The sequence below is a fragment of the Phyllostomus discolor genome, chromosome 15, assembly GCF_004126475.2.
Source record: "Phyllostomus discolor isolate MPI-MPIP mPhyDis1 chromosome 15, mPhyDis1.pri.v3, whole genome shotgun sequence".
Lineage (NCBI taxonomy): Eukaryota > Metazoa > Chordata > Mammalia > Chiroptera > Phyllostomidae > Phyllostomus > Phyllostomus discolor.
In genome coordinates this window covers 5,457,017-5,469,858 of record NC_040917.2, presented here as the reverse complement: position 1 = coordinate 5,469,858, position 12,842 = coordinate 5,457,017, and the positions used below count along the sequence as shown (strand labels likewise).

The 12,842-nt window shown below is 55.1% G+C and overlaps 1 protein-coding gene across 1 annotated transcript in view; it reads right to left on the bottom strand.

The window, feature by feature from the left end:
- Nucleotides 1-353: 353 nt before the first annotated feature.
- NID1 (nidogen 1) overlaps nucleotides 354-12,842 on the bottom strand; it is a 70,936-nt gene continuing 58,447 nt past the window's right edge. The window contains exons 14-20 of the mRNA XM_028531307.2: nucleotides 11,728-11,900; nucleotides 8,592-8,718; nucleotides 5,211-5,382; nucleotides 4,233-4,390; nucleotides 2,930-3,053; nucleotides 2,142-2,254; nucleotides 354-1,249 (exon numbers count right to left, since the gene is read on the bottom strand). Of these exons, the coding sequence (XP_028387108.1) occupies nucleotides 1,128-1,249; nucleotides 2,142-2,254; nucleotides 2,930-3,053; nucleotides 4,233-4,390; nucleotides 5,211-5,382; nucleotides 8,592-8,718; nucleotides 11,728-11,900 (989 nt within the window). The 3' untranslated portion in view covers nucleotides 354-1,127. The remainder of the gene's footprint in view (nucleotides 1,250-2,141; nucleotides 2,255-2,929; nucleotides 3,054-4,232; nucleotides 4,391-5,210; nucleotides 5,383-8,591; nucleotides 8,719-11,727; nucleotides 11,901-12,842) is intronic.

Below are 12,842 nucleotides of genomic sequence, written 5' to 3'. Positions count from 1 at the left end.
GCCTGTTCGCTGCACCCTTCGTGTGCCCGGCTTGGGTGGCGGGTCAGAGCTGACTTCCAGGTGCATGTTCCTTCTGGAGGGGGGAGGGGAAACGGCTCATCTTCAGAACTGAACCAGGAGATGGAAATTTTCCTCAACAGTGAAAACAGCGTCCAAAAGGGTGGTTTGGGGTCTGCGACTGAGTTCATGTTCAAGTCACTTACAAGCCCCTCAGATATCTGCCAACTCGCCCAGGAACCCGCCCAGCCCCTGACACTGGGGTCCCACCGGCTTGCAGATGACTCAAGGGTCCTTTTCACTGTGAATCCACCTCCCAACATTAAATTCCTTCATCAAATAGGATAGAGGAAAACTTATTAACAATTTTTTTTTATTTTCAGCACTAATATTTATACAGCTGTAAACTCAGGGAATTATCCACACTGGTATAACCTGGGGGGACAGTTAGTAAGCACCTTCAATGGTTTCCACAGTTTAAGAATTCACCATTAAAAAATAGTTATAAAAATTATACAAAATCATGACACACATTTGATATGGAGGGCTCGATATGGAATGAACGATAAATACAAAAAGAAAGTGAAACTAACATATGGGTTGGGCTATATAAACCACCCATGGGTTCCCCAAACCTTGTGATTCTTGGGGATACATCTGCCTCTGAGAAGACACACTCCAATTATTCCCGGAAGGCTCCCTCCCGATTCCGGGGCCCATGGGCTGTGGCCCTGGCTGGTGTGTCAAGGAGCAAAACGGCGAGCATGTCAGTGACGCTGAACTTGTAAGGCCACAGGGCGGGGCTCAGGCCTGGGAGGTTCTGGGCACCCTTGGGGCACTCTGTTGGGGAACGGTTCCGGGGCTCTGGGGCGGGGCATATAACCCTCATTTGGGCTGCGTACACTTGTCTGAGGGTTTGGGGGGGGGGGGGGGGTTCTGCCTTTGGGTAGGTACAGAGACTTTCCCGTTCCGGAAGCTCAGGGCTGATGTTTTGGGGAACAGTGAGGGGCACGTTGTTGAGGCTCAGGCTGGTGGTCACCCAGCCACCAGGTCAGACAGTTTTTCGTCCGGGCCCTTCGACTAGGGTGCTGCTGCGGAATGCGCAGTGAGGGAACAAGGCACTCTCATCTTCACTTGTGCTCGATGCAGTCCACTCCCAGGGTGTTGTCCGGGCAACGGCAGGTCCTGCCTCCCGGGGTGGCCAAGCAGAGGTGCGTGCAGCCACCATTGTTCACTGCGCAGTAGTTGTGACCTGGAAAAGGCGGCAATACCAGGGAAGGCTGTGCCAGGCACTCAGCTAAGCTCGTCTCCTGGCTGCCTCCTCATCCTCCGGGATTCGCCAGGTGGGCAAGAGCCCCGCCTGCTGCTCTGGGGGCCACGGGGGTCTCAGGGAGAGTGCTCTTCCTCTCAGTGTAACGTGGAGTCGGAGTTTCAAAGCACAAAGCACCCTCCATCTAGCCTGCCCGGCGGGCTGTGCCCTTGACTCGGGGGGAGGGGGGAAGCAGGGAGGAGAGTGTGTAAGGGGAGAGGTCCTGAAGGGACAGCCCAGGCTCGGCAGCCAGGCTGCCTAGAGGCCCCCAGCTCCGCCGCTGTCCGCTGTGTGCCTTTGGGCCTCGCGGCTCCCGTTTCCTTCCTTACAAAGTGAGCACACTGCAGTGCTGCCCTGGTCGGGCGGCTGTGAGGGCGGAATGAACTAAGGAACACAGAGCCCCTGGAAGGCTGAGTGAGTTAGTCTGTGTAACGTGCCAGCTCACAGGAAGGTGTTCATGCTTGTAATTATGTTGGTTATTAATTATTGTTGCCTTTAGACCGAACAGATGGGCTTCCCGAGCAGCAGAGACCCTAACACTGACGCTCCTGTTTGGAACCTGAAGACCCCACACGTCTCGACCCAGCCTGAGATTCAGCACCTTTCCTCCCCCCTGCCCACCTTTCCTCACCCCTGCCCACCTTTCCTCGCCCCTGCCCACCTCATTCCCTCCCGTTTTCTCTTTACCTGGCCCCCCTCCCTGGCAAGAATTAAGGCAGGCCCTGACGGAAGGAACATGTGATCGGGACCACCAGAGGCTGCGCCGGTAGCAGCCAGAGGACGGGCCCTGAGCCGGGGGCCTTGGCCCTGGACAGTCAGAGCAGAGCCGAGTTACCTTGGGGACACTGAGGCAGGGCGGTGGTGATGCCGTACAGCCGGGCCTGCTTGTGGGGGTGGAAGGCATCCGTCTCTTTGGAAACAGCGAGGTCAACGGCGATCACGGAATTCCTGCAAGAACCAAAGGGCAGAAGGGGGAACACGCCTGATGGCCCAAGCGTTCTCTACAGACCAGCCTCCCTCGTAGTTCGGGAGGAAATCAGAGGCTGTAAACAGATACACTGGCCAGCCTTGCTTTCTAGCCATCCCTCCCTCCCTCCCTCCTCTGGGCTGGGTCAAGCCTGCACTGTTCTATCTCCTAAAGCAGGACAGGGATCAGCTGGTTTCCTCCCCACCCAGCACCAAATTCCAAGCTGGGAAATCGGCTGTCTACAGACAGCCCTGGCCGCAGCACTGGCTCGCCGGCTGGGCTGAACCCTCCTTTGTGCAGGAAGGGGCGGTCAAGACGGGGCTGCGGTGTCCTGCAGTTTAAGGACAATGAGGAAGCAGAGGCACAGAGTGGGCATGGAGCCCACCAGCCAAGGGACCCTGGGCCAGTGCCTGGGGAAACGGCAGACGTGCCCAGCACTCAGCAAGCTCAAGTTCACCGACTGAAACTGCCACCCACCCTGCAGCATCTACATTATAAGTGGTACCCCCTGCCCCCACCCAGGAGCCCCGCCTTGCCCATCTCCGACGACCGGAGGGGGCATCTTGGAGGCCAAGCCAAGAGGCCGATGGGAAGGGCTCGGCAGCGCCCCCCTCCCCCGAGGTGGAGAGTGGCAGGGCTGGCGGCCGCTGACGTACGTCTTCCAGTCCGTGTAGTACAGATTCTTCCCGAAGCTCGTGACCGAGAAAGGATACTGGAGCCCTTCAAGGACCCTGCGTCGGCTGGACTGCCCTGGCTGCAGGCACTCGGCCCTGCTGGTGCCTGCGTGAGGGGAACAGGCCACTCATTGTTCGCACAAGAAATGGCCCCTTTGTGTCACGGGACAGGAGCAGCGAGAGCGAGGGCGAGAGGGCTGGTGTTCGAATGGCGGGTCCCAGAGAACATGGGGGGCGTGCCCCTCAGAGCTGGGGAGCTGTGCCCCCACCCTCTCCTGCCCCCGTGGGCCGACGCCCGCCTCTGTCGGGCACCTCAGCCCGGCTGTGCGGGCAGCTGTAAGAGGAGCAGAGGCCCACTCCCGGAGCACGGGGCTCGGCCGGAACGCCGCCACCGGCCAGCTCTGGCTCACATCCCGATGCCCCCCGGGGCTTCTCCAGACCCCTCCCTGAGTGCAGGCCGAGAACCAAGCCTCTTTGCTGGTCAGCAACTGTGCAGGGCCTGGCGCCCGTGCCCACGCGGCCACAAGGCTGTGCTCCTTCAGCCAGCACACTTTGCCCCCACCCCCATGTGCCCCAAGTTCAAGACGTGGTCCCTGTACCCCAGCAGTACCTGACGGTCTGCACCAGAGTGGGTTCTCAACAGACACAGATGGATGGTTGGTGTCCCGCCCCAACTAAGCACCCTGCCCACAGCCCTCACCCGAGGGGCACCCCACATCTGCCGGGAGACACACGTCGGAACAGTACTACTTCATCTCTCTTGGCTCCAAGTCCTGCCCTGTCCCCACTTGTGGGGACAATGTGAGCGACAGGAACACAGGTTGGGAATTACTAGGTATCACGGTGAGGACAGGCTCTGGGGTTGGCGAACTTTTTCTGAAGAACCAGACAGTAATTGTTTTAGGTTCTGTGGGCCACGAGGCAAAATCAAGGACACTGTGTAGGCATTTATGTAGCCAATTAAAATACAGCATTTAAAAATGTGAAAACTGTTCCCAGCTCCCAGGTTACTACACCAGGTGGTATAGGAGCAGGTGGCAGGTCGGCCTGGCCTATGGGCTGTGGTTTGCTGACCCTAGACTTTGATGAGGGAGAGACCCCACCCCAGAGAACCTCAAGCCCAGAGAAATAATAAATTTCAGAGCGAGGATGTGCAGCTATTTTGTGCAGGAAAGAAAAGTGATGCCCTTTCCCGTAACATCCTCTTGAGGTATGGCCTGGGCTGGCTCCGTGTGGCCGACAGTAACTGTTTGGTTTAGAAAAGCCTGCCCCACCCCGAGGTCACCTGCATCCACCCAGCAGAGCTGGGATGAGTAGGCATCAAAGGTCAGCCCGTTGGGCAGGCCCAGGTCCTCGTGCACAAGGACCCTCCGGTTGGTGCCATCCATGTAGGAAGTTTCAATTTTGGGGTTGTCTCTGTTCCAGTCTGTCCAGTAAAGGTTCCTGGAGGAGGAATAGGCGGGGAAAGAGGAAGAGAAATAATGAAGACGCACGAGAAAGCATATTGAAAACCCCCCGAGGAGGAGCCTTGGATGGAGCCGTGAGCAGACACGATGACCAGGTGGGTCAAAAGCACGTGGAGGGGCGGAGCCATGCTGCCCTCTGGCTCTGCATTTGAGCTGGCTGCTCTGTGAGCACCGAGTCCCCTTCCCTCAAACGCCTCCGCAGAGTCATTAAAGGAGGAAAACAGAACAGGACGCCACAGGCGGCACAAACACGTGGGAGCCCCACGTGCTGTCACCGCCCAGGGAGGCTCAGCACACCCGTCCTGGGCACAGGTGGTGGCGGCCCCTGAACAAGGGATGTGGCCTCAGAGTGTCGTGGGGCCCATGGGGCCCGGTATGTCAGGCTCACAGCCTGCAGCTGGGAGAGGGAGAATGAGACGAAGCCAGAGGCGCTGACGAAACCGTCGGAAGGGGTCTCCTCGGCCTGGGCGCTGGGCAGCCCCCGGGCAGGGCCCTGAGGGTGCATTTATACCCAATGCCCTGCTGAGGTTCGTACAGCTCAGCTGTTGATCCGCATTCAACCCACGTGGAAATGCCCGACTTACAAAGTCTCTCGGGAAAGGATGTGAAAGTGGAACATGGTAGCAAGTCCCCGACAGTAACAGACCTTCTGGCGTCTCACTGTGGGTCGCTGTCGGCCACCCACCGCAGCCATGCATGTCAGGGGAGAGGCGCTGGAGTCAGAGCCTCACACCGACACCCCCGGGGGCAGGGGCGGGGGCGGGGACAGCAGACGCTCGCAGACTGACACCACGCACCCTCTCACGGAGTCCGTCACGATGCCCCTGGGGTTCACCAGGTCGGTCTCAAACAGCACCCGGCGCTGGGTGCCGTCCAGCTTCGCAACTTCGATCCGATCCAGGCGGGAATCCGTCCAGAAGAGGTTGCGGCCAAGATGGTCAAGGGCAATGCCTTCCGGGCTTCCAAGATCTAGAAGCAAACACAAAACAGGTCTGATTTTTTGAGCAGGTGAAAAGCAGTTTTTCTGATCATTCTGTGCTGTTTCACACGTTGTCCAATCCTTGCACCATGACATGTTTGTTGTTATAAAGTAATACTCAAAGTGGCAAATTAGTAGATGTCACTCATTCCCTGGGTGGACCCACCACCTGTGCACCACATTGGGAACCAGGTCCAAACGGTGCTGAAGCTTTGGCCATGCCTTTAAGGAACCCACAGCCAAATCTGAGTTCTGGGTCCCTTGGGAGCACAGGGAGGGTCACTGGCCTCAGCCTGGGGAGACCAGGGAAGGCTTCCTGGGGGAGGTGACATTCATGAAGCCGGCTCCTGAAGGAGCAACAGGAGTCTGTCAGGCAAAGGTCCTGCATGAGGGTTTTTCAGGTTGTGGGGCGGGCTCCTAAATCTAAAGGAAGACGGACATGGTCTAAGTGACCCGTGTGTAATTGTGTGGCTGGACACCGTTGAGGGTTGACAGTGGCCAGAGATGTGGTTAGGGTATCCGTGTTAATGAGCTTACAGCTTATCATCCCACAGGCAAAGGGGAGGCACAGGAAGCTACTAGGATGAGGAATGAAACAGATTTACCAAATTCATTCACTATTGGGGAAAAAAGGTCATTTCAGAGAAAAAAATACATGAGGCATTAGGAGTATAAAGAAGGGGTGTCACGGACCCCAAGCAACACTCGGTGAGTCTTCGCTGGGGTGTAAGTAACTGATCCTCACGCAGGGGCTGCCACAGGGCAGGCCGACGACGGTGGGGACCTTCAGCGCCCACCCAGCTCCTCAGGCACTCAGGGCGGCACGGCCTCCCGATGGGAATGAAACCAAAACCCCACCAGGGTTTGCTGGTGTCACTCAGGGGCCTTTCCCCTCGTCTGACAAGAACGTCGAAGGCCATTTACTGTGGCCGGAGGCGGAAGCTGCCCTCCCGGCGGGGTCTGGGGCGTGAGGAAACCCTCGAGCCCTGTGTTTCCTTTCTCATCAGTGCAGGAGTGAGCAGGACCTCAGCCCCTGCAGCGGCCTGCCCTGGATGGTGGGCACACGTGTGACTGCGGGTGCTGGGAGCACCAGGACCCAAAAGGCACCCACCGCAGGCAGTTTATTAAGAACTAGAAAGAGCTCTCGAATGAGATCTTCACTGTTCAAACTCCAAGTGGAGATTTATAAAGGATGGAATCGTTTCCCATGCTCCTAGAGGTGAAGGGACGGCAAGACTGACCTCCAAAGGCCCTCCAGACTTCCAGACGGACCCAGAACACGTAACTCTGGGCTCCGTTGGCAGGGAGCACATCCCGTGCAGGCGGCAGGAGCTGCTCAGACGCACAGCGAAAGGGGAGAGGCTGCTCAGTGGGAGCCTCCTCACAAGACCCCCTGGAAGCCCCAGTCCTGACCGCAGGGCCAAAGGCAAGCAACCCTGGCCCCCCGCCCCGCCCCAGCCAGGAGCCACTTCTGTATGGGCCACGGCACCAGCAGGGGCCTGGAGACGCCACCCTGCACTGTGCTGTCGGGGTGAGGAGCGAAGACGGCAAGGCGACATACTCAGGAAACAGATTAGGACACACTGAAGGTTACTGCGCTAGGACTTGAACTCCAGGAACGAAAGAGAAGCCCAGGACTGTATGAAATAAGGAAGACGAGACAAAGAGAAGCCCACCGCCACGCTCACGCGCCAGCGATGCACCGACCTGCCCCGTGCTGAAGGCTTCAGTGGGAGTTCCTTGCTCTTTTTCACTAACAAAAATCGATTCCCTTCCTTCTGCAATATCACACGTGGGTTTACTCATGTCCCCACAGTGGGCCCCACCTGGAATGCTTCTGACGGGCCTTCCAGCTTTCTTGGACGATTATCAGCTTTAGAAGTGACCGGAAATAGTGGCGAGGACCTGCACCCCCCCCCGACTGGGTTTCCAAGTCAAATCGCAGATCACGGCACATTTTTAACAGAGAGAGGCAGGATGCGAAAAGGCGTTTCTGAACTTCTGTTCACTAAACCAAACTATGAAAACTAGCAGATGTTGTTGAAATAGCACGTTAGCTTCCAAAAAAGGACGCCGGGTCTGCGTCCAATGCCGGTCACATTCGTCTCAACCTCAGCTGCATGTCTGTGGCATCATCTCTTACCAAAGAGGGAGCCAGAGAAGGGAAAAGGGCTGCTCCACGGGCAAAGGAACCTTCCGGAAAATCAACTGTTAGGGAAATTGACACAGGAAAGTGGAAAAGCTTCCTTCTGCCCCAAGGAAAGAGAAACACCCAGTGAGGCCATCTACTTTAAAGATGCAGCTTTGATTTGAGGGTCCTGCGGAGGACGCAGGATGATTTCACACAAGCACCACCAGCATGAGCACATCTTTGGGTGGAGAATTCCTGAAAGCCCGCTGCCCTCTCCAGCACACGGGGATTTGTACAGAGCCCTTGGATTTTTGTTGTAACGGTCAGTCTTCAGTGCTGACAAAACACATCCAGGTAAAACAGTGTTGACTTGTTGAATGTATGCATCAAAATAATACATAGAGTCCTTGGCTGACAACGGCACCCCTAAGTTAAGGAATTGAGGTTAAAGGTTAAGGGGTAGCAGCCTGTGCCAAACCATCATGAACGTGGCTGTCAGTTGTGCAACAAAGGCAAGTCAGCGAGAGTTCGGCCTGCTCTGCTGTGCTGCTCTGGGACAGTCTGAGCCCTCGGGGTGCGGGGTGGGTAGTGAAGAGACACCTCCTTCCCCGGGGTGACGTGACAACCTCTTAACATGAACAGTCTTGGGAACAGACTCAACTATCACGGGCAGTGCTGGCCAGTGTGCTTGTGACCCTCCACCTGTGTGGTCCGTGTGCCTGTTGCCGGTGGGAAACCCTAACGGAGCACACAGTGGGCAGACACTCCGAGGACTAACTCTACGCTCAGCAGCCAGAGGGTGAAATGCACATCCTCGCTGCACAGTTGAGGTTGGCCTTTTACTGTTCATTAAAACTGGCCACACGGTTTCAGAGAAAGGCATGCGCTTGCCTGACTTTGGTTTTATTCTTTGTAGCCTAGCAACGAATCCCAGCTGAGGGGTTCCTGGTTCAAGGACGAGTCCTCGGGGGACTCCTCAGAGAATGCTGGACAGACCCAGCCCCTCAGAGGTCACCATGTCCTGTGGGCAGCATCCACTCAGCGGAAGACAGGCCCTCCCTCACCCACCTTGCCGGATGATGGTGGTTGGCTCCCCGCCAAGCAGGCTGGCTCTCCCAATGGAAGGCTCGCTGATGTCGGTCCAGTAAACCATCTTGTCCACGCAGTCGAAGGCCAGTCCGATGATGACTTTGTCCTGGAAGCACAGATGGGGGATGAGAACGGGCCGCCCTGGAGCACCACAGCGACCCAGGTGCCTCTGTGCTTTGTTTCATCAAGTGTCTTCTAGTCTTTTGTCCACTTTAAAATGTTTGTTATTGAGTTGTGTGAGTTCTTTACATATTTCAGATAAAAGCCTTTTGTCATCTACCTATGCATGTAAGTGTATGTGTGTTATATTTTCTCTCAGTATACAGCTTACTTTTTCGTTTGCTTAACAGGGTTTTTGAAAAAAAAGTTTTTAATTTTTATTAAGTCCAATTTATTTTTTTCTTATAGCTAATGCTTTTTGTATATCATCTAAAAAAATTTTTGCCCACCTGCCCTGGCTGCTGTGGCTCAGTGGAGTGAGTGCTGGCCTGTGAATCAAAGGACTGCCGGTTCAATTCCCAGTCAGGGCACATGCCTGGGTTATGGGCCAGGTCCCCAGTAGGGGGCGTGCAAGACACAACCACACATTGATGTTTCTCTCCCTCTTTTCCTCTCTCCCTTCCCTTCTGTCTAAAAATAAATAAATAAAATCTTTAAACATTTTTTTGCCTACTTGAAGATCATTAAAAAAAGAAATATAAGACATAAATATTGGGAAGAGATAAAACCACTCTATTCCAAGCCAATATGAGTGTTGAAAATCCTGGGGAAACTATAAAACTATTATAACTAATTATTGAACCTAGCAAGGTCACTATAAAATTGTATCTTTACTAGCAAAAAATAAAATTTGAAAACAATAGTGTTTACAATAGCATCGAACTCAAAGTATTTAAGAATGTTTTTAAATGTGCAATATTCTACACTGAATCTACCAAACAATGTAGAATGAAATTAAAGAAGACCCAAATAAATGAAGAGATAATTAGTGTAGTGGATTATAAGATATGATATTGCTGAAATACCAATTCTCCCTAAATAGAGTTAAAGATCCTAAACCATCTTCATCAGAATCCCAGCAGGCTTATGTTGGGGATGGGAGGTGGGCAGAAACTTACAAGCTTACTCTGAAATGTATCTGAAAATGCAAAGCAAGGCTCTGGGGACCACAGAGGTGGAGGAGCAGGATGACCTTTGGTGGGAAAATCGGGGTTCTCAGCAGACACTTTTCCCTCAGGAGTCAGGTCAAAAAGGACACAGAGATGCTCACCTCACACCGCACACAAGAATCAGTTCTAATGAACCAGAGACCTCAGTGTGAGAGCTGAACTACAAAACTCTCAGCAGGAAACAGGGGAGCCTCGTATCATTGGATGTGGCAATGATTTCTGGGATAGGACATTAAAAACAAAAATAGATAAATTAGACTTGATCAAAATTAAAAACATCTGTGCATGAAAGAACACAATCAGCAGAGTGAAAGGCAACCCTGAAAGGGGAGAAAATATTTGCAAATCACGTATCTGCTAAGGGGTTTAATATCTAGACTGTATCAAGAACTCCTACAACTCAATGACAACAAAAAAAACGCCTAATGACCAAATGAGCGAAGAATATGAATACAGATTTTCCCAAAGACACACGAATGGCCCACAAGTGCATGAGGACATGCTCTCTGTTGCTCATCAGTAGAGAAACACAAAACAAAACAGCAACAAGAGCACTTCACATCTGTTAGGGGGGTTACTGTCAAGGAGCGGAAAGCAGGTGCTGGCGAGGTGGCAGAAACGGGAGGCCCTGGGCTCTGCTGGTGGGAATGCGCACAGCACTGCTGTTCGGGGGAACGGAACAGCAGCAGGTCCTTGGAAAATTAAAAACCGAGCTACCGCGTGATTCAGCAATTCCACACCTGAGTTACACCCGAAAGAAGGGAAAGCAGGACTCAAATATCTGCACATGCGTGTTCACGGCAGCGCTACACACAGCAGCCAAATGGTGGAAGCGACCCTGTCCTCTGATGAGCAAACGAGTAAAATGCGGCTGTGCATGAAAGAACACAATCAGCAGAGTGAAAGGCAACCCCTGAAAGGGGAGAAAATATTTGCAAATCACGTATCTGATAAGGGGTTTAATATCCAGAATATATCAAGATTGTGTTCCGACACCCACGTGACGGAATAGGAGACCCGACGCCCACGCGACGGAACACCATCGGCCTTGAAAAGGGAATGCCGACACCTGCTACAACGCGGACAAACCTTGAGGACATCATGCTGGGTGACGTGAGCCCCTTACGAGAGGACAGACACTGTGTGATTTTCCTTACATGAAGTGCTTAGGAAGGCCAAGTTCATAGAGACAGAAAGCAGAAGGCCGGTCGCCAGGGGCTCGGGAGGAAGAAAAACAGAGTTCACTTTGAACGGGCATAAAACGTCAGGTCGGGGTGCTGGAAAGTGGCAGAAACAGAGAAATTATAAACAGAGTGTGATGAAGATTGCACAACACTGTGGATGTGCTTAACGCTGCCAAGTGACAGTTAAAACAAGTGAAGTGGTGATAAATGAAAAACCTGAAGTACACAGCGGACACTCCCCCTGTGCATTGGCCCCTCCCACCTCCACTCTCGGCTCCCAGAGCCTCATGGACACTCCGCCTCTGCCCCTGGTCTTGGGGGGTGGGGGGGCTGCCTTTCCCAGAGAAGTAAGCCGTCCCCACGGCGAGTGTGTGCAGGAGGCTGCCCAGGAGGAAGAGAGGCCACCCTCAGGGTCCCCATCTCCCAGGGCAGCAGGAGAACACCCAGGCCATGCACCCTTGCGTGCCATGAGCAGTTCGAGCACCAAAGCGCCATCCTGGGACCCCACCACGGAACGAACGGTCCGTGAAACAGATGGGTGGTTTCTTGTCTCGGGTCTCCTATTCTTGGCAGGAGGGCACACGTCTGATCCACAGCACATGCACCAGCGTGTGTGTGGCAGGTGTGCTGAGAGCCATGATGACAGACAAAGCAGGAGAGGGCACGAGACCGGGGCAGGCTTCTCTGAGAGGTGGTCTGGCTACACCCTGCTGTGTCCCCAGGTCATCGAAGCGTCACCAGGCACTACAAGCCAGCACTCACCGGGGCATGCAGCAAAGTCTTGGCGTCTGTCTTCCGCATGGTGCTTCCCTCCAGTGGGAGGCGCTCTATCTTCCCAGTCTGGGCAAAGAGTAAGTGGGTCCCAGGGGGCAGGGGGATCACAGTGGGAGGAACCAAAGGTCGCTGGTGAATCGGAGGAGCTACTGTACTCAGACCTAGGGGGCAGGAGAGGTCAGTGAGCAAGGCCTGAGGGCAGCAGGAATGCACACCCACACACGCCTGTGCACACTCATGCACACACACACACACGCCAGGTCACGTCACCTGCATGCCACCACAGACCGCAGGCATACAAAGCACGGGAGCAAAAAGACCGCGCAGGGCGCTGGTGAGGAAGACAGTGCAGGGCTGAGTGTCACAGAAACCGAAGTTGCCTCGTTGTGCACGCCTGCTTTGGACACGGGCCACAGCAGGGAACAGCAGCATGGCAGCCCTGAGAGCCCTGCCCACAGGGAGCTCCATACAGTGGACGCTGCTGAACTTTGTGCAATACAGACTGTCAGTGAACTGGCCCGAGGTGGGCGGCCTCACGCCCACTGCAGCAGCATGCCCTCCGGCCTTTCCAGAGCACGTGACGACCAGGGGCTGCCTCTCCCTGGGACTGGGCCTTGCCTCCTTGCTGCTGGCCTTGTCTCGGAGCATGGCTCCCTGGCTCACCTGACAAGAGGATCCCAGGAGGGGACAGGCAGCCCGTGCTGCAGGGTAGGGGCACCAGATGGGTATCGGGACACCTGGGTCCCATGGCCACAGCTGTGGAAACCTGCTTGCATCCTACATGGCCTGGGGCCTACATGGCCCCGGGCACAACTGTGGAGGAGGCCGGGGTCCCAGGGCGAGAACTGTTCCTCCCCGCTGCCCGAGGAGGCCAGGCACCGGGGTACCTACCAGCCTGCGGGGTCCCAGTGTGGGGACGCTGGAAGGCCTGGCTGCCCACTACAGGGAGTCACCTGGGGCTCACGTGCCCTCTCTGCTGCCAGCCACAGCGTGGCTGCCGCAGGGGCCGCTGGTCTCTTGCACGCAAGGGGAGGGGAGGGTAAGGGGAGAGAGCATGGGAGGGGCAGAGAGAGAGAGGGAGGGAATGGGGCTCAAGCCAGGGG